Source organism: Argiope bruennichi, chromosome 1 (assembly GCF_947563725.1).
Source record: "Argiope bruennichi chromosome 1, qqArgBrue1.1, whole genome shotgun sequence".
Taxonomy (NCBI): domain Eukaryota; kingdom Metazoa; phylum Arthropoda; class Arachnida; order Araneae; family Araneidae; genus Argiope; species Argiope bruennichi.
The window spans coordinates 80,074,053-80,101,712 of NC_079151.1; the positions used below are offsets into that span (position 1 = coordinate 80,074,053).

General features: G+C 29.1%; 1 protein-coding gene across 2 annotated transcripts in view; it reads left to right on the forward strand.

Moving 5' to 3' along the window:
- The window catches only part of LOC129975869 (aquaporin-7-like), a 66,659-nt gene that overhangs the window by 19,007 nt on the left and 19,992 nt on the right, over nucleotides 1-27,660 (forward strand). For both annotated transcript variants that reach the window (XM_056089136.1, XM_056089127.1), the window contains exons 2-3: nucleotides 13,167-13,293; nucleotides 22,049-22,186. In XM_056089136.1, the coding sequence (XP_055945111.1) occupies nucleotides 13,167-13,293; nucleotides 22,049-22,186 (265 nt within the window). The remainder of the gene's footprint in view (nucleotides 1-13,166; nucleotides 13,294-22,048; nucleotides 22,187-27,660) is intronic.

A 27,660-nucleotide genomic window follows, 5' to 3' on the forward strand; every position in this document is an offset into this window, starting at 1 on the left:
GTAACTGAAAGAAGGGATAATTATATCTAAAAAGCATATGTTTGTGTTTCAGATTTCCGTCATAATATGCATCGGTTTTAAAGCAAAGCTCCAAAAAAGATTACAAATACACTAAATTTTCTATATGTGTGGCAATTGCTCTACATTCTAGCAATCCAACAATGATATGAAAAAGTATACTTCGGTTCATATGCTAAAAGAACCTAAGAGTTAAGATTTTTTTAAATTACAGAAAGAAGTAAAGATTAAAAAAAGTAGAAATTTAATCATTCACATTTATTTTTAAGAAGATTTTACCTCCCTTTTCAGCATCCTTATATACCTCCTCCTTCTGGAAGTACCATCTAATAATTTTGATATACAGTCTTTTTGTTTCTTACCACTCAATAATCATTCTTTTCTTAAGTTTTTCTATAAAGTTTGTTTTAAAGAAATTTTCCTTGGATGTTGCGAAATAAAACCTTTATCATTCCAATTACTATTCAGTGCATTTGTTATCATGATATCTTAATATTCAGTGCATTTGTTATCATGATATCTTAATATTCAGTGCATTTGTTATCATGATATCTTAATATTCAGTGCACTTGTTATCATGATATCTTAATATTCAGTGCACTTGTTATCATGATATCTTAATATACAGTGCATTTGTTATCATGATTTGTTAATATGATATCATGATTCTTTTTTTAACGTCATGAAGGGCAAAAATCATCTGCGGTAAGATGTGAATTATAAAGCCAAACATTCACGATCACTCTACGCCTGATCATCCAATTAGATAGTTCATTCACTCCATACCTTTTTCCGACAACCTCGGTAAACATCTTGCTAGAGCAATCCCTCTTTCTTCCATACAACCTAGCGTTTCCGTCCCCATCTTTATTCAATAACTAGCATCCCAATCCCAAGATCATGGGGAGAGAATGTATATTAAATGGCTTAGAATTGGAGATCTTGGTAATCCGACCTTATATCCTACATTATACCAATTCTGGGGACTTTTCACTTCGATAATCGAATTTGAAGTATTACGATTCCACTGACATGTATTAAATAATCGTGAATATCCAGATTAGAGAGGCTGCGGATATTCAAGTTCACAATTAGTCAGATGTGGAGTGGGCATACATAGCGGTACGTAATGTGCACGGCTGGTGAAAGCAGAAAATATTGGTTTTGATATCTAATCTTTTAACCCTCATTTTACCAATTCTGACCAGTTTTCATAATGACAATAGACTTTAAAGTGTTACTACTCCAATGGTAAAACGTGGAATGCTAATTAATATCAATCTTGAGATAGTTTCGAATATTCAAATTCATAATCATGCAGAAGTGGATATAAATCGTTACACATTAAACGATTGATGAAAGTGGTAAAGTGTATCATAACTTTCCAGTCGATGTTACAATTATACAATGGGCGGAACTTAGTAATGCTGTCCGAAAATAAAAGCATTCCAGGCAAATTTTTTTGCGTTAATATACTACAAATAACTATTGCTATTTTTCCTCGACAATATTTTTTCAAAAAATATACAAGACTGTAAAATCTGAATCATAACTCCATAAATAAATTTGGAAAGAATATTTTGAATAAAAGGAACTTCTTCCAAAACAAATTATTTTAAGTTAAGGCCCTTAACATTAAAAGCTTTCTTAAGGCATTAGGAAATGTAATTTATTGGAAAATACTTAAAATTTGTACTTTAAGAAAGCATTACTTTTAAAATGAAACAAAGTATATTTTAAGTACAATTTTCTGAAGACATTCGTTGTTCAAAAGTTTTCCCTTTAAGTTTCCAAACAGCAATTGTTTTAGTCTCTGAAAACCCATTTCCTCTGCCGCACCTTCATGAATCTTCGTAGCTCGTCACCTTTAATTAGCTGTCAGCTTGTGTATCCAGGACCCCATGTGAGACATCCAAGAAATTGTTGAGAAAAGATTCGCTCAAATAATGATGACATGCACCAAATGTGTATGAAGAGAACTCTCAGCAAAAGCGTCAATACTAACCTGTCTAGAAGTGCCTCCATACCAGCTAGACTGGATAAACAGGAACAAAAATGTATTCAAGAATTTCTGTTTATCCAAATATTTTTAGTGATTTTTCTGATTATCTGCTCCTCTCTTAGATAGACGATAGATGTTTTATGACAGATTTTGATAAGACAAAAGGATACAAGTATTATTTTATTATGGTTTTTCCAATAAATATTGCTGCGATTTTTTTTCAATTTTTTGAGATCATTTAGGACTTTCCGATTGCATAGATATTTAATACACTACATATACTTTCATATTTATTACAATTAATGTAAATTACTTTTGCGTAAAATAATGGAAAACATAAAATTCTCCCATCGTCTATAATAATTCTTAAACTAAAACTAATGAAATGCTAATACTAATTTGACTAATAAAATACTGAACGTCCTTTTTAAAAAAAAGTGTTATTTTATTAATCAGATATTTTTTTTAAGTTTTCCTTACACTCTCTTAATAAAGGCCTCTGCAGAATAAATAAATTATGCAAAGTATATCAATAAAATTAAAAAAATAATTTCTACTAAAAAACTATTTAAAATTAAAATTGTTCTTTAAAAAAATCCAATCAGCAAAATGCTTTAAATTTTTAAAAAAATAAAAATTTTACAAACTAAAATACCATTATTAAGATGAAAGCAAAGGTCAAGACCAATTCAATAGATTTACAGACAGATTTACTTCTTCGAAATTTAATAAAAACAGACGGTTTCATTAATTGCGGTGTAACCTCCACTAAAATCATTCTTATATTTTATAATATTTGGGAAAAGATGTGAAGAAAATCTGCTGTGCAATTTGGATCTAAATACATTGGCAGTACTGAAAGCTGAAGCTTTCACTAACTTTGGCAGGAAAAAAAAACATAATTCGGAAGGACGTATCTTGGACCTATTAGTTCAGTGCATTGCTAACCGACCCCGAGTAATTTGCTTGGAGCAGAAGTCTCTCTATTTTATTCTCTCTATTTATATTAAATACGAGTTTTAAGTCAGATTTTAATTTCTGAAGCTTAAATTGCATTTTCTTTCATTAATAATTGCATCAAATGTTTCACATTATAATAATACAGATGTATTTAATTTACAATTTGTTCGTTTCATTTTTTATTACATCCATCTTCAGCAGAAAAACTTTAATTCCACTTGCAAAGTAGAAAATAGTTTTAATAAATAAAAATTTACATATTTAAATCGTGTAGTTTATTATAGTGCATAAAAGAAAGATCATGTTTAAAGACATGTTTAAAAATTCATTAAAATTCGGAGAAAAATTGTATAGTAATGAAATTAAAGTCACAATGAAGATAAATTTTTTAAGATGAATTAGTGTTTTTGATGGTAAAAGCGCTTAAAATCTTTTAGCCCTATTCTTCCACTTCTCCTTAAATAGATGTAAAAGCATTTTAATGGCACATTTAATAATTCTATGTTCTATGGGAAATGTGTGTTAAGTTTCATTTGAATCTGTCAAGGAGTGGGGATTGTGTACGATTCAAACAAATAGACTGACATTCAATTTCATGTCCATATTTATTAATTGTATTTGCGAACAGGATTTGAACAAAATCTATCAATAGTACAAAAGTCTATATCATACAAAAAAATTCAACATTTTCAATTTTATTTATATAAATCATGTGTTCTCTTAAATATTATAATTTAAAAAGTAATTTATGAATTTAGTAATTCATGACTACTTAGAGTCAGTGCGTAGAAAACTTCGAATGGCCGCATCATTTGTGAACAATTTGTGCATATATCTACAAGTTTTAGTTTTATTGAAATATTACCAAGATATAAAACCAATTTCCTTATAAATATAATTTCAATAAATACAAAAACAATAAAGGAGTGTTAAATCTAATCTACCGAGATCAAATTTATTAGTTACTTTTAACCCTTTGCCCTCGGAAAAGTAATTCGATGCATGATTATTCATCTAATATAAGGACTAATTTTCTGCTCTGAAGAATAAATATATATAATTGTTTTTAAATGAATTTTCCTGAAAAATTAATCTACATTGTTTTTACCATTCTGTTGGCGTTTTTACAACAAAAACTGGAAAATAAATAAAACGTCAAAATGATGCACCGTCGAAAATGGTGAGTGAGAAGCACCATCTGAGAGCAAAGGGTTAAGCATAGAACGTACTAATTACACATTGTGCAGCTAGTTATCTTTCTCTATGTTTAAGTGAGTGAATAAATGACCAACTAAGAAAAAAAACGCTCTTTCCTTTTGATACGTTTTTATTAACATCATATAATCCATGTTTTCAATGATTAGATTTTGAAATCAAATTTTCGCGTACTAACTTCTTTTTTTACAGTTATTGGTTTTTCCAATACTTACAAGAATATAATATATCACAATTCGCTCTCTACGATATATTCTACATTAAGACCTCTTTAAATTTGCACCGAGTTTGTCTACTACATCAACTTCTAATTTATTTCATTGTGCTCTATATTAATATCATTTTTTTTAATCTATGCATTGGATTTAATGCCGTATTGAGTTCAAGAGCATGACTCCACTGTTTTGATGAGCCTTCTAAAAAATTAGTTATTTAACAATTTTTAATAGATCACTTTTCAGAAATTAATCTTAATCCCCAAAATGTTTTCATATACTTAAAATAATAACCTTTAAATAACCCCTTAAAATGATTAATTCTTCCAAAACAGAGACGTATTGCTGTGGTGGGATTATTTTCTAACCTCTTGATAATCATACTGAGCTTTTCTTCTACTTCATGTATGGCCAGATCATAAGTTTCAAGGACAATGGCAGCTTTTGAGTAACTAAGAGGAATGTTAGAGCTTAGAGGATTGGTGTATATTCCATTTCCGTCGATGTCTTTTTAGTTTAATAACACATACCCACTGGTGTACTCTGTATGCTAACTTGTACGAAAACGTTTAAGGTAAATTATAAAAGCGATATAAGTTTTCAAATCATTCGTACAAAGTTGTGTACCCAATACTTGGATTTTCTGCGGAGATGAACAAAAAGACTAAATACTATCATATTTTGTAAAAAAAAATGTATGTAAAAGTTCATTTCACTATTAGTTATTAATTATTTGTTTTCATAAAAACATGATTGCTGATATCGTTCAAAGAATACAATCGGTATAACTTGCTTCAAAATAAGTATTGCATTTTATTATTTTCGAAGCTGTATCATTTGATTATATTTCAAGCTAGATTATCTGATAATTTGTTTTCTAGGTAATTGAACTATTTTATTGCTAATTATCATAAGAAATTTATTTTAAAAAATAATAAATCTTTTAATTTATTTTTCTTTTAAAATAAGTTGAATGACGAAAAATATCTTGTTATTTAAATATATAATTATAAAGAAATCTTCTACATGGAAAGCCTGTTATGAAATTGACATTTATCTTAAATTACATTAATATTTAGAATAGTTGAGAAGCGTTTGCATTCTGTCATTTCCAGACAAATATAATTTCTCATTATTAATATAATATATAGATTATTATAACGGTTTTCAATCGCAGATGTTTATTCCATTGGTTTGTATATGACGAATAATTGCTATGCTTGCTTTCATGAAAATATGAGACTTTCTGACATTTAAATGCATAATAATCTAATGAATATCACTTTCACCTTAATTATTAATAAGGCATTAATTAAATTTCACTTTAAATTATAAATTTACTGACATAAAATTGCCCTTCATGCATGTTTTAGTAAAAATAATTTTTTAACAACGTTTTATAAAAAAAAATCAAATTCTATGAAGATTTGTCTAGACTGTGTATAAAAGCAATGTAAGAAAGGCTTTCACTCCTTGAAATACCTAAATATTTTAGAGCAAAATGTTAAATGTAAAGACAATTTTAAATTGTTAGATACTTTTCGTAGTCATTGTACTTAAACATTCTAGAATAACAAATGTTATTTATACAATGGAAACGATTTATGATATTTTGAATATATATTCTTTCCCCAACTACTCTATATAATGCTTAGACATTGTGTAGTATAATTATTGATATTAAGGCAAAGTATGGAAAGAAGGTTTTGATAAAGCTTTAATGATGATGTCGGTCCGCGTTACCACGGAAAGGGGGTGTAGTAGCTTCTGAGGGTAAAGACCCCTGAGCACCAGAGGGCAGAAGTCTGACTTCTAGCTCATATGAAGATGACATACACACACATTCACTTGCACAACCCCTTTTTACAGGGGGGCACATTCATACACCTCACAGATAGAACGCAGATGAAGAACAACCATGCCCGAACCGGGATTCGAACCCGGGACGCCCATATCACGGGGAACATGCGCTACCCCTATGCCAGGACGCCGGCTATAAAGCTTTAATATAAATTATAATAAAAGCCTACACTATATAAAAGTACTCTGTAACACAGTACAGATAACAGAATTCCACGCTGCACAATATAGGTCAATGATCGATAAACAAATTTATGAATAATTATCGAATGTTTTTTTCACTTTCAGACAAAATATAAGATAGTAAATTATCTCAGTTTGAGACGAGTATTAAAAATCACGTTTCAACTGATATTCGTAGCTGATCCGCGATATACTTTGCCGATTTGCCAATTTGAAATGTATAGAATGCCTAAAAGATGTGTAAAGTATAATTCAACTCATGATTGAATTAAAAATATTAGATAATTCGATTGAATTCCGAATCTCAAGCGTTGTTAGTCACATGCTATAAAACTCTATACCAAAATTCATGTCATCTCTATCATACATTTAATCTATATGGTTTTGCAGTTTCAAAGGCTGCAATCTCAGGGCATTAATTATTCCATAAAATTAAAACGAATGCCTAAAAATAGGAAGTTTTTAATTTATGCATCTCTTATAAGCTGTTAATTAATTAAATTGCTCTTATTTTTTAAAAAAAATTCCAAATTGTAGATAATAACGAAACGTGATTCGGTAATATTGGGACATATTTCAAATAAAAGAGAAAATTTTGAATCCAGTTATTCTCTACTGGAATCGATTTTCTGCATTGCGGCGGGAGTATCAATCCACAAGTTTTTGTTGTGGCTTATCCCACCTGGTCGACAGTAACATCAAACCAGGTCCATGAGCTTGAACGCCTTCAAACAATGCAGCACAGCCTCGCAGTGTGCTCATTATCTCCTAATCGACGAGTCATGATAAAAGGGCTTAAAATGCAGCTTCAAGAGGTCAAGGACCCAGAGGCACCAAAGGCTGAAGTCTGATTTTTGCCTCATGCCTGCATTGCATTTAGCTGAGCATAATGGAATGGCCTTCACGCCTTGGGTGACACTACTAGGAGAATACTCTCCCGATGTACTTCACCCATTCCGCCCAGGAACACTCCCCCGTCGCGATGAGGCAACGATGCAGGACATTAGGGGAATCAATCCACAAGTAAATAATTATAGCAAGGGACGCTGCAATAAAATATCACCTATTCTGTTACAAAAGAACCTTATAATATAATGAACTATGACACTTCTCATTAATTTTTACTTTCTCGTGTACATATCGTCTTTATATCAAACTTGTAGATTTCTATCGAATTTTGAGTAAAAACCGCTTAGAGGAAGTCTTTCATTCCAGCTGTTCGAATAATGTTAATATACCACATTTGGTATGGGATTTTGTAACTATAAGTGCAGTTTTGTGTCAAATTTTTACTGCAATCGATTGAGGAAAACGCGTCTGAAACATAATTTCGATTTTGGGATACTATTAACCGCGTGCCAGAGATTAATTGTCAAAAAAAAAAAAAAAAAAAAAAAAAAAAAAAAAAAAAAAAAACCTCGCAAAGGATGACACGATAGATTCACTAAAAATTTTACTTTGACTTTAAAGGTTATACGCCATTGCTACGCAAGGCGTGCTCTGAGATAACGCCTTTATTAGAGAGCATGCGTTTGGAGGTTACCACTCATGCTGATTTTACATAGCACGATGTAAATAAAGAAACTATGTATATCACCAGATTTTAAAACAAAAATGTAATTTTGCTTCTATATTAGCTTTTAAATTTAACTATATAAAAAAAATACTCAAATGTGAATGAAGAACTAAAAATACATAAAATCGCGACGCTGATAGGTTTAAAAGTAAAAGTGCCGGAAGATTTTGTAAGGTTAATTGAATAAATATAAATTCTTTTGTAAAATTGCTTCAAACATTTTATTTTAGTGATTATTTATTCAATATTTTGCTTTATAAAAAGATTATATTCTAATCGACGGCTGCCTCTTGGTGGTTTCTTGTGTTAATCGATGTTCTCTCAATGAACAACTACTGAAATAGCATAAAATAATTTATTTTAAAATTGGGAAGGTAAGGTGGTAAGGTCTCGGCTTGTGAGCCGTAGGGTTTCAGGTTCGAGACCCTATTCCACCGAAGAACCGTCGGGTAAGGGAGTCTGTTGCACGTTAAATCCGTCATGTCAAACGTCCTCCCGCTGGTGTGGTGTGGTGTGGAGTGGAGAGGGGGGTGCCAGCTCAGGTGTCGTCCTCGTCATCTGACCGCGGTTCAAAGTTACGAGGTCCGTCCCAAAATAGCCCTAGAGCTGCTTTACAACGAGACATTAACTAAACTAAACTTTAAAATTTGTAACTCATTCAATTTAAGTCGCGTAATGTGGAACATTTTGCTTAAAAGGTTAAACATCTAAAATACTTCTCTTAATGTAAATGTACTTAACAGAATTGGGAACTAAAAAAAATGCGAACAAAATAATTTTAGCTGTACATTTATTGATTAAAATGTATAGCTTGAAAGCTAGCGAGACTTTTAAAAACGACGCCGCTCTCTTCATCTTTAAGTGATTAACATCTGATGCCCTGAAACAACCCTGAAGTTCTCATTTTAGGGCTAAATATAACATAAAGAGTTTTTTTTAATTAGAAGCATGTACATATTTCAAATAGTTTAGAAATTATACCTTGAGTCATGAAGGAGTAAGTGCCTATATAATTTACCAGCTATATTCTCCCTAAACAGAATTTAATATTAATTATACTATTTCAAATAATTGTGCTTTCAATACCTAAATAAAAAAACACGGAGGGAGTTGCATTTATTAGTTATCTTCATTAATTCATAGTATTTGAAAGTTGAGTAATTATACTCTATAATTGTTAGTATAAATTGTTGCTTCCATAATCACATCTACGAACTCAGTCAGACTGAAGCGGTTTGAGGGTGTCGTGGAAGTTATCGTTAAATTTAACAACTGAAGCAAGCATTGGGAGGAGGAAACGTCTTCGAATGACGTAATGACAGGATGGAAGGGATAACACATAACTTGATAATTGAGTACCACCTGTCGTGACTGATTATAAGCTCGCTTTAATTAAAGCTATGATTTGAGAAGTGAAGTATTTAACACATCTTTGCGTCAGATGGTAATATATGTGTGAAACGTATTAGAGACAGTTTATGTGAGAAATAAAATGGGTCTTGACTTAATGGCTTTATAAGTTTATTTTCATTTAAATTTATTTAATTTTTTTTTCAAATATAATTCGTTTTTTACCAATTCAATTATTTTCTTCTTTTTCATATTTTTAATTATAATTACCTAAATAATAAGGAAACAAACAGAAAATCAGATATATCTATGTAAACATATTTGAGCAAACATATTATCGTAGCCGAATATAAGAAACTTTTGAAATTTTAAAACCGATTTATTTTACCATCGCAAGCATAATTTACATTCAAAGAATAAGTGGTAAAAAATGCTTTCAGTCTACATCGTGTCACAAGAGCAAAAGACACCAATATTTTTCCCTTCAGTAGTTTTACTATGACATTTTGACACATATAGACTTAAGAAAGAGAAATTTATGTATCTTTAAAAGAGCGTTGTAAACATTAATGATTTTTATTCCTTTTCTAGAAGCGTGAGAAAATGCTGAAGTGAGGATTTTTACAGAGCGCGTGTTGAATTAATTAAATAAGAAGCGAAAATTGGATCATAAAATATGAGAACATTTTAGAATGAATTTAATATGAGCTAAATTAAGATAAAAATTGAGAAATTAATTAAGATTTAAATTAGATTAAGAGATATCTTTACACACATATATGTAATATTACTTTCTCGTATAAAAAGCATTCTAAGAGAAAAATACTGTAATCGTCTAAAAATTCGAACTCAAGATTTTGACCAAATTTCACGTTTCAGATCTTCCTGAATCTAAAAAACTCATTTTTTTGCGTGCTGATTTCCTGTGAATACGATAGCTCAAAAACGCTTTGAATTAAATGAATGAAATTTGGTATATGCACTCTATTCCAAGTTGTAGATTTCTATCAAATTTTGAACGAAATCCATTAAGTCTGTCTTCCCAGCTACTTGAATACAAACAAGTTCAATATTTACAAACTCATTAAACTAGATAGATAAAATTTGGTATACATATTTAGTATATAAAACATAACTTTTTATCAAATTATAAAACCACATTTTTTAGAAGGTTGATTATTTACCCCTTTGTACTGTCACGTACTTGTAAACATAACTCAAGGTTAATTGATTGAGATTGTGAATACAACTGTAATATTCTTTATCAAATGATTCCAGTCCACCAGAAAAAATGATGCCTAAAATATCTATTGGATTTTGTTATACTTGTCTATTAACCCTTCAAAGGGCCATTTTATTTCTAGTCATATTATGTTAAAATATGTTTAGACTTGAAATTAGAATAATAAAAGGGATGGGATTCATTTAACTTATTAGATAAATTTAATTTGATTAATTAATTAATTTGGTTAATTAAAAATTAAGTAACAAATCGAGACATTCATCATTTTGTGTGAGATAAAGAGCTAAAGCATCTAAGTTTCTGCCTTTCTAAAAAAAATTGTCAGAACTTAAGCCAACCTACATAATTTCCTGCAAAGATTGATAAATTTGTTGGGAAGCATACTTCCCACGGCCCTAGAAACGGTTAACTGCAAGCTCGGGATTTATGACTAAAAAAAATCTCCAAAGATCGCACGATAGTTTCAGTAAAAATACTACTTTCATGCCAATCTTTATTTCATAACTATTGTCTGCAGCCATAATCAAGATCTGCAATTTTATGTGGGGAAAGAAAGATTTTACATTTATTAGGAGTACGCAAGATAGTTTGTTGAAGACTGATATCATAAGTTTTTTTCTTTCTGATCATTATTTACAAAATATGAAAACTTTACTGAACTATATACTCAGCGTTATATAATATAATATTTGCTTGGAATTTAAAATTATGTTGGTGAAAGTTGAAAACTATTTAGATTTATGCATAAATTTAAGTATCATTTAATTTTTTCAAATTTTTAAATAATTTTGATCCATGTATGAAGTTATTCAAGTTTTGTTACGATCGGAGGACAAATGGAAAGAATTCAGCTTGTTGGTCATCCGGTCGGGCACACAAACACTAAGAAGAGAATAGTGTTTCGAATAATAGTAATAGATACAAGGATTTAAGGAAATTATGTTGCAGGTGTAAAGAAAAATGAAATCTGGAAAGTTACTAGACTCGTGCCAAACGATTTAAAATACAAAAAAGCAAGAGAAATTAGTTAAAGTGCTGATGAAAATATTATACATGACAGGGAGAACGAAAATCAACGAAAGATGCTGTGGTGGAGAAGAGTTGAATCAACTATATGATGAAATAGAGTTGAAAATATTTTTATTCCTATTTGCGTCGAATATATCTACTATCATTTCATAAATCATATTTTTTAAACCAGTAGATATTGATAGAATAAACTATTTAACAAATTATTTTATGACAAAGTGATAAATGAATTTTTTAATGGAAATATGATGCAAAATTATTTTATCAATAATAATGTCTTAATTGTCAAATATTGTATAAATCTCTATTAAAACATTAAATAAATGTTAATTAAATAGTTAAAGGACATTTTCATTCATTTCCTTCAGTACTAACCTTATAAAATAGAAATGCATATTTTTTACTTTCTTTTTTACTTTTACTTATTTACTTACGAATCTCCACGTTTCAGACCTCCCCGAGATCGAAAAATACATTTTTTTAAAAATGTCCGTCTGTCATACAGATAACTCAACACTGCTTTGATCTAGACGATGGAATCTAGTATACGGTTTTTACGACTAATTTGCAGGTTTCTACCAAATTTTGATCAAAACCTCTTCCGTGGAAGTTTGTCTGTTTGAACATAAGTTAGAACGATACCTACAAAAGGAAGATAACTATCACATATGAACGAGAGAATTATCACGTCCGGGTCACCAATGTTGCTATTGGCAATAGGCGAGGATCAAACTCGCAACCTTATGGTTCGTAGCCGAGTAACATGACCACAAGGCAAAAGAAATTTCTCTGTCTCGTAGCTGTTATCTGGCTTATATAGCGTCACCACAGAACTATACAGATAAAATTCGGTACTCAGAATTGGTATTTTTAGTATATATGCCTACCTAATTTTGATTGAAATCTAACCAGCAGTTGACCGTCTGCCGGTCTGTTCTTTCAGAAATATGCAAATGCTATAACCCAAAAACACAATGACTAAAATATATAAAATTTGGTATAGGATTTTGTAATTACAAATGAAGTTTTGTGTCAAATTTTTATTTCAATCGGTTGAGAAAAACATTTCTAAAACACAAATTGGATTTTTGGATGCTACTAAAGCATGCTAGGGATTATTCGGCAAATAACTCCCCATAGTTGATACGATAGATTCAGTAAAAAATGTTAAATTCAGGCCAAAAATTAATATTTCTTAACAATTTTAAACCAGTGCCATATAAGGCATTCTCGTACATTACAAATTTATCAAAGAGTATGCGAGAAATTTGGGGGTGGGGACAGCTCCCGCTGGTTCATAGAATTGCGTTATTCAGATTCCATTAGTTTTCACTTATGAATCAACTGTAATATTCTCTTCAGATTCATAGAAATTTCAGGAAAAGAGATTTTCACATTCTTACTTTAATCAACTCATCTTGAAGACGTATATTATAAATATCGTTATTCTTAACAAACACTTTTTGATCAATATATTCATTTCGTAAAACTTACATCCATTTTTTTCTCTTGCAGATTTACGGTAACGCAGCTTTCGCTTCAACTATCTTAGAAGGAAAGGGAGTTCCTGATGTATTCGGAGTGACCTGGGCTTGGGGAGTTGGAGTGATTTTGGGTATCACAATCTCAGGAGGTGTTTCAGGTAACTCGCTTTTAAATTTAAATTAAAACGTCGTAATAAACGGAGCAAAAATGAAAATGTATTTACAAATACAAGTTTAAATTAAACTATGCCTACTCGGAGAGCAATGAAAGGCAGACCATTATTCAATGGGACACTGAAATAGATATTTAATACTGTCTATGATGCTCTCGCTATTTATTAAAGAAATAATGCAAAAAATTTTCAATAGATAGATTTGTATCCTACAAAATTTGCAATAAAGCAAATATAGTAGTTTTAATCTTACAGAACTTACTTATATGAGCAAAATATTCAAATGATTGAAGAGATAAAAGAATATGAGAAACATTATACAAGTTTTAAAAATCAATATTAATCGCGTTATCTCTTACATTCTTCAATATTATTCATTTTTTTTCTTTTTTGATAAAGAGACTTCTAAGGATCAAATTTATTCCGTTATTGGACTACGTTACAGTAGCGAGTTTACATGTTGTATAACGGAATTATAATATCTTGTGATTTCAGAACTTTAACAGCGTTGATACTTCAATATGCAATTTTTACACAAATAAGTGCACTAATATATAAATGATGCACTTCCCTATATATCTCAAATTGCTTTATTACCATGAATTTTCACAGATAAACAGGTGGTTACCGCACTTTACAATAACTTTCTCTGAACCAAGCTGAAATCACTTGGTTTAATCTGAATTATGGGGCTTCCTAAATCATCAAAATTATTAAGAAAATCCTTTGTCTCTTTCACTTTTTTTGAGGATTTTTGTAATTTAATAAATAGGGAAGAGCGGGTAATTTAAAAATATTTGCTGTTCAAATTTTGTATTATTTGGACTAATAGTGCAAGCTCCACAGCTCTATAAGTAGATGAAGTTTAATTTGAACAACCACATACTATTTTTATATTATTGTGTATGCGTAATATCATATTCTGTTGTGTGTGTGTGTGTGTGTGTGTGTGTGTGTGTGTGTGTGTGTGTGTGTGTGTGTGTGTGTGTGTGTGTGTGTGTGTGTGTTGTTACTTACGGCACTTGCCATAGACAAGCCCACTGACGAAGTCAGCAATTTAAGCCTAGTATGTACAGTAGCTTCTGAAGGTAAAGGCCCCTGAACACCCAAGGGCAGAAGTTTGACTACTAGCTCATATGAAGATGACACTCGCACACTTGCTTGCACAACCCCTTTTTAAGAGGGAAGGGCAGGCTCTTTCCCACACCTCACAGATAGAACACAGAGTAAAGAACAACTATGCCCGAACCAGAACTCGAACCCGGGACGCCCAGATCACGAGGAAAACGCGCTACACCTAGACCAGGACGCCGGTGTGTGTCTGTGTAATATCATATCAGGAAATATATTCGATTACATCATATTGAACATGGAAATGAATCTCCTTTGATATAAAGGTTTACCGACATTTGAATTTTTATATTTCAGAATATGGAAAATAGTTTAGCAATTTCTCTCATCATTTTAGCATTATTTTTAAAACTTTCCAAAAAGAATCTTATTTTTCTTTAATTCTTCAAGAAACGTAAGTCAATAATGTAAAGAGGATATTATCTTGTCAAGGTTAGAAATAGGATACTTAAGATATATTTAGGATATGTTCTTATTTCAATCCCACCTTTGGAACATTTTTCTTACCAAGTATGTCACATTAATATTGCGAAATAACTAATTTATAATTAAAAAAGGAATTTACAAAAGATTTTCTAGTTTTATCATTTTTTAATGTGTTGTTCTATTACTTTTGACTTTATGAACAAATTCTTATTTTCTTAAAATTCCAAATGAAATTCTTAAATCTTTTAATCAAATCTTTATTACTTTGTTGAATTTATCTTCTACCATTTTAATGCTTCTTTTCGCAATTACTTATATAACATAGGATTTCTAATTAATTTGCTAGACAGAGTTTTGAAACTCAAATTTCTATAATGGGAGGATAAATAACTTGAGGTATTCAGTCTCTAACTAATGTGCAAAATTCTGTTTTTCTTTGGCCTATTTGTATATCAGTAACAATATTTATTCTGCTTAAAATGGAAATTGCATGAGGGCTCGTAGAAAACATTCAACGATTTTGAAATACTTTCCATAGAAGAATCAGTACTTTGTATTTTCAGAAAATAACTACCTCCTTTCTTTTCTTAAAAATGAAGTGAAAACATTAAAAACAGAAAACAAATAATAGAAATTTATGGATTTAAAACACTTTTTTGTGTGTTTCTAAGTTTAATTAATTATAATTTTGCATACTTTTACATTAAAATTATTTATGAAATATATTTAAATTATAAATCAAAATGAACTTTTATAATAAATTTTTATTTCATTAAAAATTTCTACTTTAGTCTCGTAACATTATTCAGCTCATTTTAATAACTAATTATTATTTAATTCGATTCATCATTTCCAGATATGATTTAATAATTGAATTATTTAAATGTAAATCCATAAATTAAAAATAAAAAAAACAGTAAAAATATAATTTTAATATGAATATTAAATGGAACTGCGGAGCTGATTTCCGATTGCAAGTTTTTTTGCAGAATTTTGTTTGCAAGAGTATTACATGAGTATTGCTAATATTTTAATGAATAATTTCCAGTGACTTCCTTTTATTTTAAGATTAATATTTTAATAATAAATTGTTGGTCAATTATTTTTGAAATATTCGAATCATTGAGTATAAAATATTCATATTTAGTATGCTAGAAAAAAAATTTGCACAATCTATAGATTTATCAAATTGTAATATTGTATTTAATAATAATTAGCTAATTAGACATTTCAAAACCATATTTTAATTCAGGAAATAAAAAATATTTTCAAACGATTAAAAATTTCAGTAAAAAAAAAGAGATGAAAATCGTCAAGCACACGTAAACAAAACAATCATAAGACTTGAATCCAGCTATAAAATATATGGTACCAATTTCTCATTAATCATTATTACCAGAATCTTATCATTCCAAATTCTCTGAGTAGTAAAAAAAAAAACTAGAAATATTCTTCGGGTTTTTTTTCTCTTTTTTTAATTTAATTTCTTTCTGAATTAGAAATAATGTAGGAGTTTTAAAAGCAATATTAAAATATGCAATTCATTATAATTAATCAAATTATCTATTAATGAAATTACAACCTTATTCTTATCAAATATTTATAAATGTTTAATCAATGGTGATTTAAAAAGTTGAACAGTGCTTCTAGCAATAAATTATTCAACAGGATATAGATTCGAATGTGAAACTCTATCAAAATAAATATTAATAAAGAAATTATTTCCAAGGCGATTTCAACTGCAAGAATTCCAGATGTTTAGTGTAAGCGCATCTGAAAATATCTTAGCAAATTATGGTAACCAATTTCTGGGTGTTCTTCTTATTCTTAAACGGCTGATCAACAGGCAATCAAGTCTAGAAAACCTTTAGACTTGTAAATGTCTTCTTGGTAATTTACTTAGGCACTTTCAAAATATAACGATCCTAAATAAATTTAAGAAGTCCATATATGTAGGGTTTCACGATATCAAATTTTAGCCAAAATTGAACAAATAGATTTATTATGTATGTTGTTAAAATCTAGTATTTATAAAAAAAATTAATGAATTAAAATTAAAAAGTTTGAATCACTAATGCAGCAATCCAGATCCAAGACAGATAATCAACGACATATTGATTTACTAATGCATTTCTCCCTTTCTCCTAGTTATATGAAGTTTCCAGAATTTTCTTTATTTGTAAGTACAACATTATGATTATATGACGATTGTGATTTTTGTATTTTGTCATTATTAAAGTACCACTTTAATGCAAACTTTCTATAAATTTTCAGCAGTTCCCAAAGGGGATTACATATCATTTGTGCATAAATAACGGAAGTATAACTAGATTTTTTAGTCTAGGGAAATAATTTGTTGGAGACTTAGCAATTAGATGATTCTGCAATAAAATAAGTAATATCTGCAATAAAATATATAATATCTGCAATAATTCCCAATATTATATATATAAGAGAAATAATGGCTCAAAATTGATGTATCATTTCTTTATTAATTAGTACAAAATATTATAGAATTATTAGACAAGAAACCAGTTTATTCTCATCTTGAAACAATTTGATGTTTTTATTAACAGAGAATGTGCCTGGTTATTCTTGTATTTGAATTCTTAAATGTATGTATTCATAGTTGACATTTTATCTGTGTAAATTATTCAGTATTTCTAATCACAGTAAATATAATCTAAACGTTGTTTAAAAACAATTGATATTTAATGTCAACTTTATCTCTGTATTAGTTACCTAAATCTTTAAAAATCATTTTTCATTTGCAAAATTTTTCATTTACTATCTTCACAAAATGCAAAAATTAAATATTTTTTTAATCTCAAATATTTTCAGCTTTAATGCAAGACCAAAAAAAGAGATATTTTCTTACATTTATAAAAAGTTTTCATATATAGATATATTTCTTTAATGTACAATTAAAACTTCAGCTAGCACAAATTCCGAATTCCCTTTTTATAAAAGAAAAATACAGATATTTAAGCACAATATTGCTCTGTGAGAATTAAAACCTTTGTTTATTCCTTAAATATTTACCCTTCTTAGCTGTTGTCAGGTCCAAAAAGTATATATTTGAGATGATGAAGCAGTTTCCTTCTTGAAATGGGAAATAAAGCAGGCCATTAACTTCCAGCGTTTACTTTCAAAGCATTTCAAAACAGAACTGACAACGTTGAACACTTTTAGTGTTCTTCCTTCCAATCGATTTCTTTAGTTCTTTAATGCCTTAAAATGTTTTCAAAAAGCGTCAAGAAATCTGTGGAATTTTGAAAGAACGACGCTTCCATTACTTGTACATCACGCCGTTATTTTCTGTTTTCTTCAAACGTAAACAAGATCACGCTTCTTTTATTATAAAACTTCATACCGATATTTATTTCAAAATAAGTATTTTTTAAATAGATAGTGGACAACTATATATCAGAAAAAAAAAACACGTATATCATGACAATTAATAAGTTAAAAATCAGTTTTGCACTAAATATATTTTTAACTTCATTAATTGGTGCAAAGTAACTTTATGCATTGTTGCTGATAAAGTTAAAAATCTGTTTTTAAATAATATAAACTAATAATGAAAGTATAAGTTAAAAAATCTTTTTATTGAAATCAAAATCAAGTTTATGTTGTCCGGGCATATTAAATTCTTCATTAATGCATTTATGAATAAATTGATTTTCAGAACATATTTTTATTCAAATTATAAAAAAATATTACAATACAAAAAAAAACTGGGTAAATAATGATAACTATAAAAAAAAAGTTTTCAAATAAATTGCCTTTAGTCAGATCATTCATTAGACAGAATGATGCGTTAAACGTTGTACTAAAATACTGGCGATCAAAACTTAAGCTACAATGTAATTTTTAATCAGGTAGCCATAATGTTTTAAAAAAGCATTTGTTGCGATCAGTTCAGTGAGAACTCAGTTCAATAGAAAGCTTATTCGCATGCAAAAGTCAGGAACGAGATATCAAAAGTGGCTTGAAGACTTGCAAAATGTGTAACGACTGCAAATGTGTGCAGTGTAAGACTATAATCAAAAAGATGAAATCAGCTAAGACTTTCGTTTCTAGCTCAACTGAATTCGTATTCGCAATATGGCTTAAATAAACATTGCATATGATTTAGAATGATTGTCAATCTTGAGAAGGCGCATTATGTAATATGTGGGTTCAACGATTTGAAATATTTGAAATTACTTTTACCTTGAACTAGCAAAGCATTCGAAACCACGACTTGGTATATGGTGATAAGTCAAAAACAGAACAAAGCGAATGAATGAAAGAAATAATGCCTTGCCAACGAAAACAGAGTGATAATGTCAATATGCAACATTACTCAGTAGCTACATTCAGCAGCAAGATGTTACTATTAATTCCTACAGTCAACTGTTTTCATAAAAGTGATCTATTTGTCCATCTCACTAAATGCTGTTTGGTATTGGCGTTGCTAATTAACAACTAATTGCTAATTAGTTTGTTGTTAAGCAGTTACTCATTTATATTAAGACATCCATCCGATATAATATTTTTGTTTGATTCAGTACTGCAGTCATTGATCCCAAGAATGTGTTTTCAACAATTAGAGCACTGAATGTAATTTCTGTGTTCTGAACTTTATGGTTCATAGTTGAATTATTGCAAAGTTAATACAAAAGAAAGAGGTTCCCTTATGTTCCGCACATCAGTGTTTATTAACTCAAAATAGTATATAAAAGGCATGAAAGTATTAATTCATTTCAGTAGCTTTAGAATAAATATTTATATTTCCATTTATCTGCCCATTTACAGATTACATCATAATTCTAAAATATAATAAGATTGTTTTATTTGCTTTTTAGTCAAAACTAGAATTTATTTTTGAATTCATTTATTTCATTTGATTTATTTCATACTTTTAAAATCGAAATTTTGTAATCAATTATTCGCTCACTTCCTGATGGGATATATTTTTGAAATTTTGTTCATTAGCTCCTAATCGATAATGCATTATTTTAATATTTACAAAATAAGTATACTAAGATTCACTGTGTTTGAAAAATGCATCATTTTAATATCTCCAAAATTTTATTATCAATTAATCGATTAATATCACCATATTTTATTTCTTCCATATTCGTGATTCACCTGGTATTGAATTTGAAAATAAAAGTTACCGAAATTGAAAAAAATTAAAATTTGAGATTATTATTTTAAATAAAATTAACTTCCTGATAAAATTAGTTTTAATCATTAATTTTAAAATTAACCTCTAAAAAATAAAAAATAATGAAAATGAATCTTTAATACACTAACAAAAGTTTATTTTCCAACCTATTTGTCTTAAATTTATTTTTGAATTAATAGAAAAATTATACCGGGTGCGGAATAAATTCGTGCAAACTTCAAAAAATCATAATAAAAAAAGTAATGATCGAAAAAATTGCGGTTTGCGGGAATATGTTCAGAAAGCCTTTGGATTTTGTTATTTCCATTTAAAAAAAATGTATTTAAAAAATGACCGATAGATGGCGCTCACACGTCATACCGAGTTTGTTTATGCAAGTCAGTATAGCTATAAAACACAAGGCTGGAAATGGATTTGTCATTCGACGCCAATAGCATGCTATCGCTACCAGATAGAGCATTAGTGGTGAAACTGTTCTATAAGAACGGGGAATCCGCGACTAAAACATTACAACAGATACGGACGGTGAAAGGAATTAAGGCTAAGAAAAACCCAATTTTATTGAATGGGATATTGAATTTTGTTCGCCGTTTTGAGGAAACGGGAAGATTAGAGAATCGTCCTTGAAGTGGCAGACTTTCCGTCAGCGCTGACCGCGTCCCTGTTGTCCAAAGGGTCATGAGAAATGTGGCAGCCGAGACTTCAACGGGGAGTTCCAGTGCACGTGAAGCTGGTAAAATAACAGGAATTCCGGAAAGGTCGATCCGACGCATTCTACACGAAATCTTGAAGCTGCGTCCGTACAAGATAGAGGCTTTTCACCAGTTGTTGCCAGCAGATTGCGAGAAAAGACAAGCCTTTGCAACATGGGTGCTCGTACAAATGGAACGTGACCCATAATGGTTACTGAACATCATGTGGATAGATGAAACCCACATTTTATTGCATGGTGACGTCAATACGCAAAACAGTCGTATCTGGGCAGCATCAAACCCTCGTGCGTACACGACCAAAACTAGCCGTTAGTGGCATCGATGCCGACATGTTACACGCAGCTGTAATAGGCGTAGTTACGCGCTTCACTTGCTTAACACCTTATGGTGGCGGTCATGTTGAGCATATTTTGCTTTAAAATGAAATGTACTATAATTTTATTGTGCTCTGTTTTCCTGATTTGCATAAACCGCCTCGGTATGACAGTGTGAGCGCCATCTATCGGTCATTTTTAAATACATTTTTTAATGGAAATAACGAAATACAAAGACTCTCTGGACATATTGTCGCAAACCGAAATTTTTTTCGAGCATTACTTTTTTTATTGTGATTTTTTGAAATTTGCACGAATTTAGGCCGCACCCGGTACGTAAGATTCTTAAAATGAAATCATAACATCTAATTTGCAGTAGGCTACCGTTAAAGCAGAGCTTTCATTTTTTTGAAATCAGAATTAAAAATAAAGTGCAAATTACCAAGTTACATTAATTCGCAAGTGCAAATTACCACAAAACTGCCGATTACATAGTTGCCAAATTACCAATTTATCAATATCTACATGAAAAATAATATTAAAATTAATGGGTTTCTTCTTTAAAACATTTTAAGAAACCAGTATATGAAATATCATGAATTTAACTCCTAAAGGCATAGATTTCGATATATAATATTCTCGATGTGTTTCGATATAATTTTTTTTATATGTCGAATAAGTTTATGGGTCTACCTTCTATCTATTTAGGCGTTTCTTATTTTGCACTGCAAACTATTATATCACTAACAAGATCTGAGAAAGAATCAATATTCTAAAATCATTTTCGTAATTTCTTGCTCTTTAGATCAATATAATATTGTTACAAATTCAATCCGATTTTTTGAGATGAAATAAATTTGAACGTTCTCACAATAATCAGCAAAATTCTTTTACCATTTTCAAATTAGATTTACATAAGCATACTTTTGAATTCCTCTAAATTTCAAACAAGGACTTAACTTTTTATTTCCTTATTACAGGAGGGCACATTAATCCAGGAGTAACAGTAGGCTTTGCTGCAGTTGGCAAATTCCCATGGCGAAAAGTACCAATATACCTTCTTGCGCAACATTTGGGGGGCTTCTTCGCTTCTGTCGTCTTATATTTCACATTCTTTGGTAAGTAAAATGTTGAAACCAATTTTTTTACAAAGGTAATGAAGTGCACTGATGTTTAAAATGTGTATGCAATTAAATTAATGAGAAAATTAACTGTTTACGATTTCTGAAATCTCCAGAGGTACAGCTTTATATGCAATGAGCACCATGATCCTCTCCACTAACTTCTTTTTAATTTCTACCTCCCTGTACTGAGATAAATAAGGAGTATAGCTCGATTCAATTAACTGAAAAATGTTACGTTGAAACTGTGTAGTTTAAATTTTTATGTAATCCTCACATCCTATTTATCAGTTAGTGAAATACTTTTGTGATCAAAACTGATTGAGTTATTGATCGAATTTACTGTTGTAGTTAATTTTCAACCATTTCCATGACTACCTCCAGAAGTCAAAGGCAAAGCATACTTGTTCTTCAGGATGGCAGTTGAAGAACTTAAAAATAATAAAATTTAATACTTCTTTAGCGTGATTGAATAATAGGAAAAAAAATTCTAAGATGCGTTGATTAATGTAAGAAATAAATCTACACAAAACATAATCCATAAATATATTACGGAAATTAAATAAACACAACAGAATCATAGAAAAATTGCACTAACATCGAATAATTAAACATTTCACTAATACAAAGAAACAGCTAATGCTGCAATCTGCTTATACTGTTTGACACATTATTTATTAAAAATGGAAAATAATACATGGCATAAAAATAAAAAGCAATTAAAAAAAATTAGTTATCTTCATAAACGGTAAACAAATTTCGATAAAAACGATCCGATAAGGATTCTCTTAAAATATCATTTCAATTAACAAGCAGCAATTGTTCTAGTATATCCTTTAAAAGTTCCGAATCCCTTTTTACAGAATTGTAAAATTTCTTGTTTAAGACACTGAATTAATATTTCAAAACGTATTTCTTTCTAATTGAAGAGTTTCAGTATTTACTTAAACAAGAAGCACGTTTTTCTATACTAGTCAAGTGGCAAGAAATAACTAGGTCAATTACTTATGAAGTTTATTTATCAGATTTTTGAATAAACAAATAACAATTTTTCCTCCTCTATGAATAACTAAGAATATTTTCCAATAAATATATTAAATATCCATACTACGTGACTTCAGGTCTAATTTTGTATTAAACTTAAAACAGTTATTTACAGTTTATCAGAAAGCAGTCTATTTATCTATTACAATGCTTATGAAAATGACCCATACTCTGGGAACTTAAATATTAGGAATCTATGAATGCTCATTTCCATAGATTCATAATATTTGCATTAAATTATATCCAATATCTTTAGATATCTGATTACCAGCGTATAATCAAAGCATTAAAGTGCTATTGATACCAGGCATCGTATTCCACTTGTTTGTCTCCGATTTGGCCGCCAACGTTGATAAATTAGGCTTCTTTATTATCTTTAATCTAAAGTTAGGAAATAGACTCAGTTAAAGATGATCAACATTTAATCCGAAGCATTTTTACTTAGAAATTTACAAACTTACTTGTACTAAGTTTGTAAATATGTAAGCTTTATGCAAGTATTTAGATTAAATTTTAAAGGTTTACTTAACCCTTTGCATTTAGATGGTGCCTCTCGCTCACCATTAATGACGGTGCATTATTTTGAAATTTTATTTATTTATTTCAATTTCGATTGTTAAAAACGTCTGCATAATGATATAAAAGATGTAGATTAAGTTTTCAAAGAAATTCGGTTTAAAATAGTTATGTATATTTATTTTTCAGAGCAATAAACAAATATATATATTAGATGAATAATTATGGATCGAATTACTTTTCCTAGTACAAAAGGTTAAATTATAATATGTGCATGTCATTTTTTACCATAAAACGCTCATAAATTATAAGTAGATAACACTTAATATTGGTAAGTTTTTATTTCTTTGCTTTTTGTAAAACTCTGAAGCACTATAAACAAATGTTTTAATTATTGTAGTTCCATAATATTTTTCTGATCATAATAATTTGATTTCAGTTCCAACTTTTTTAACATTGTAATCCTTTCTTTAATGCACATTTATTAATATATGATGCATACGTATAATTCCAAAACTTATGTTCAAAAGAGATAAAATGCACAAAAATACAGAAAAATAAAATTTCCAGAACAGGAAACAGCATATTTCATTCATCTTTATTCGAATCTTTAATATTAAGAGAAGATTTTTCAAAACATATCTTCTTTTTTAAAATGCAAAAATTTCCCTTTCCATGATAAGTCAGTGAAAGGAATTTTCATAAAAAGCAAACTCTCTGAAGAATTTACTTTTAAAAACTTCCGTCGTCAGAAAGGGCAATAAAATGCAAAAAATAAAAAGTTTCATTTCTAATAAAGAGTTTGAACATCCAGGAATGTTATAAGGTTGTATTGGAATGTTGAAATGACAGTAAGAAAAATTACGTTAGATATTTTATCGTCTTGTTCAAAGACTTCAGTCTAGCATCGATTGTAACTTCTATTTCATTTCTGCGTCTGTTATCAAATTCCTGTATAAATTTGGATTATTTTGTCTCATAAATTCAGTCTTATTTGACTCGTATATAACGCTTCTGTTGTTAAGAAATATAACTCAAACCTTTATTTTTCACAGAAAATGGAAATATAAATAATATGTCGCATGAAGAGCTCTAAAAAATGTTGCTGTATCAAAAGAGTAATTCTTTTAGATTATAATTTTTATTTATTTGTTGATTCTTAATTTGAAGAAAGTGATGAAAACAATTTGTCTATTATAACAGTTATTTTCAAATTATTCCAATTCAGATATTGCGAAGATATTACAATTTTTTTTAACTATCATTTTTAAAATAAATAATCGTATATTTTAAAATAAATCCAAGAAAAAAGAATTAAGGTCCAATTCTCTGAGGTAAATGTTTACTTATTTGCCCTATCTTACAAGTATGTTCAATGAATTAATATTTTTTCAAGCTGGGAAACTTTTAACTTATTTTATAATAAAAATACAAATATTTCAAAGATTTTTTTTTTTGCAAAATTTTAATTAAATCTTAAAATAACATGATTAATAAAATTTTAAAATTTTTCTAAAGTTATTATTACAAGGGAAATATTTTTGCAACGTTTTAAGACTCAGGAAGTGTCAATTCCAAAGGTTAGGAGGTATCGGGGTCAATTTTTGCTACATTTCATGGAATATTCATATTTTTTTAAATTTTAATATAAAATAATTATTAAAAAATATTCTACCACTATTCAAATGCTTTATATAAATGTGGCTATAAATAAAGTTACAATAGCAGTTATGACATCTATGGTTCTGAAATTTCTCCGATGTTTAGTCTCTATAGACAATATTCTGACATGCGGGAATATTCAAAGGATCATTCATAAAAGTTTTGATCAAAATGCGCAAATTTTATAGTTTATCTGTGTTTATCCTGATATCTGAAAAGTTTAGTATAAATCATTTTGTACAGCTTTTAATATACAGCATGGTTTTTTAAAAATACATTTATTTGTTTTCTGAAACTAATCTATTGCGTAGATATTCAATTTATTTCAATTTGCTACGAAAAAATCTCTAATCATTGATCTAAGCATAATCTAATTTTCAAAACATTTTTCCTCATTTCCTCCTTAAAAGTCGTCAAATATTTCAAATATCGTTCAAGCCATATTTTTATTTCTTTTTACTATCCTTGTGCAGTGTGCATTTTATTTTCATATAACTCAAAAAATTTTTTTTAAAGAATCATATCTTTATGTAGGACATGATTTAGGTCTTGCGGGGAGGCATGGGCATTTGCAAGACTGAGAGCCTTAAATTTCCTCGACTTATAAATAAAAAATCTCCTTTTCAAATATATTTTTTAATATATTTACAAATAGTTTTAAATTGGAAACTTTAATAAATTTAAATGACAAAAAAATCTCCTAAAATGCTGTCACATTTAATTGAATTAGTCTCAGTATCTCAAATGTAATAATGTAATAAAATTTTCAAATTCAAATTTCAAAATAATTTTTTCAAGCATAATATTGAAAAAAATAACAATTATTTTCTAAAAATATCTTAATATATTTAACTATAGGATAGGTATACCTAATTCAAATTCCATGAAGTATATTTGCTTAAAACTATACAACAACATGACAGAAAACTTTCTGAAGAAATTAATAAGAATGTTTTTTAAGATAATTATCTAAAATTTGGTGATTTTAATTTGAAATAGTTCGAATACCTTTGAAATTAAAGCACTAAATTTAAATTACCCTAAAAATACCAGAAAAAATCACAGATGTCAGGAAATCCAGGCCTTCGCCTCTGAGCCTTCTAATTTTTCAAAAGAATTGCATTTCTAAAATCAATAGCTTATTTAAAAGTAGTATTATTTTGTAGTCTGAATCATAACAACTAAAATTCCCGAAGATAATATTAATTTTTAAAGTCGGAAACTTAAGTAAAATTGAGCTCCAAATGCACGAAAAAGATTGATTTGATCTTTTACATGTTTCCAATTATTAAAATCACACTGATCGATCAGATTCAGTCCGTCATTTAACTATGTACACAGTCATATTTTGAACAGACACACAAAAATAATTTTTTCCCTCCCTTTATGAATTCCCTCAGCCAATAACATTTATTTTTGACCGAATGTGACGCCATCGTTTCCTGAGTGCGATTTTCTCAAAAGTTAGGAGCTGTAGTAAAATTTGGAAACTTTCCAGATTCTGAGAATGAGGAATTACGCTGTACTAAATTTATTCAATAACTGCAGGACATCCTGTAGAATGACAGATAATTTTGCAATGGCTTTCTAACAAGCCTTGTTAATATATTTACAACTTAAATGCCTTGTAAAATATACATCCTGTTTATTGTAAACTATTATTGTTTAATTAAAAATATATTTCTTAAATATTAATTTCATTGAAAATTTTGATTTTTTTTTTCTTTTAACGTTTATATAAATGTTTCGTTAAATAATTTCGGAGAAATAGGGCAGAAATTATGTAACGATTCAATAATTTCTAATAGAACGATTTATTTTTTTAAACCAATCATTAGCGACTATTTTCGTTCCCGTCGAATTTATTACGTCATAATAATCTTAAGGCGCCTAACTTATAGTTACATTTGCCCGCAACACTGCAGTATCAACTCAACGCCCACAAATGGCATGGCTACAAAACTATGTTTCATTTATTACAACTCTAGTTATAAATAGAAGTCTACTCCATTCATTGTATTTTCCGCTTGTTCATAAGAAGATCAAATGTGCCGTTCCCACTGCAATTCGAACTATTCAGGGAGCAGGATCATTAGTAAATAATAATAAATAACCAATATTCTTTCGCCTTTGTGTTTTTCATTTCATCATTCAGCTTCGATTTATTATTCATTTAAGATCAAATAAAATGTAATACAAAAGCAAAATATCCAATATAAACAAGAAATCTTGACTGAGAAATAGTGTTG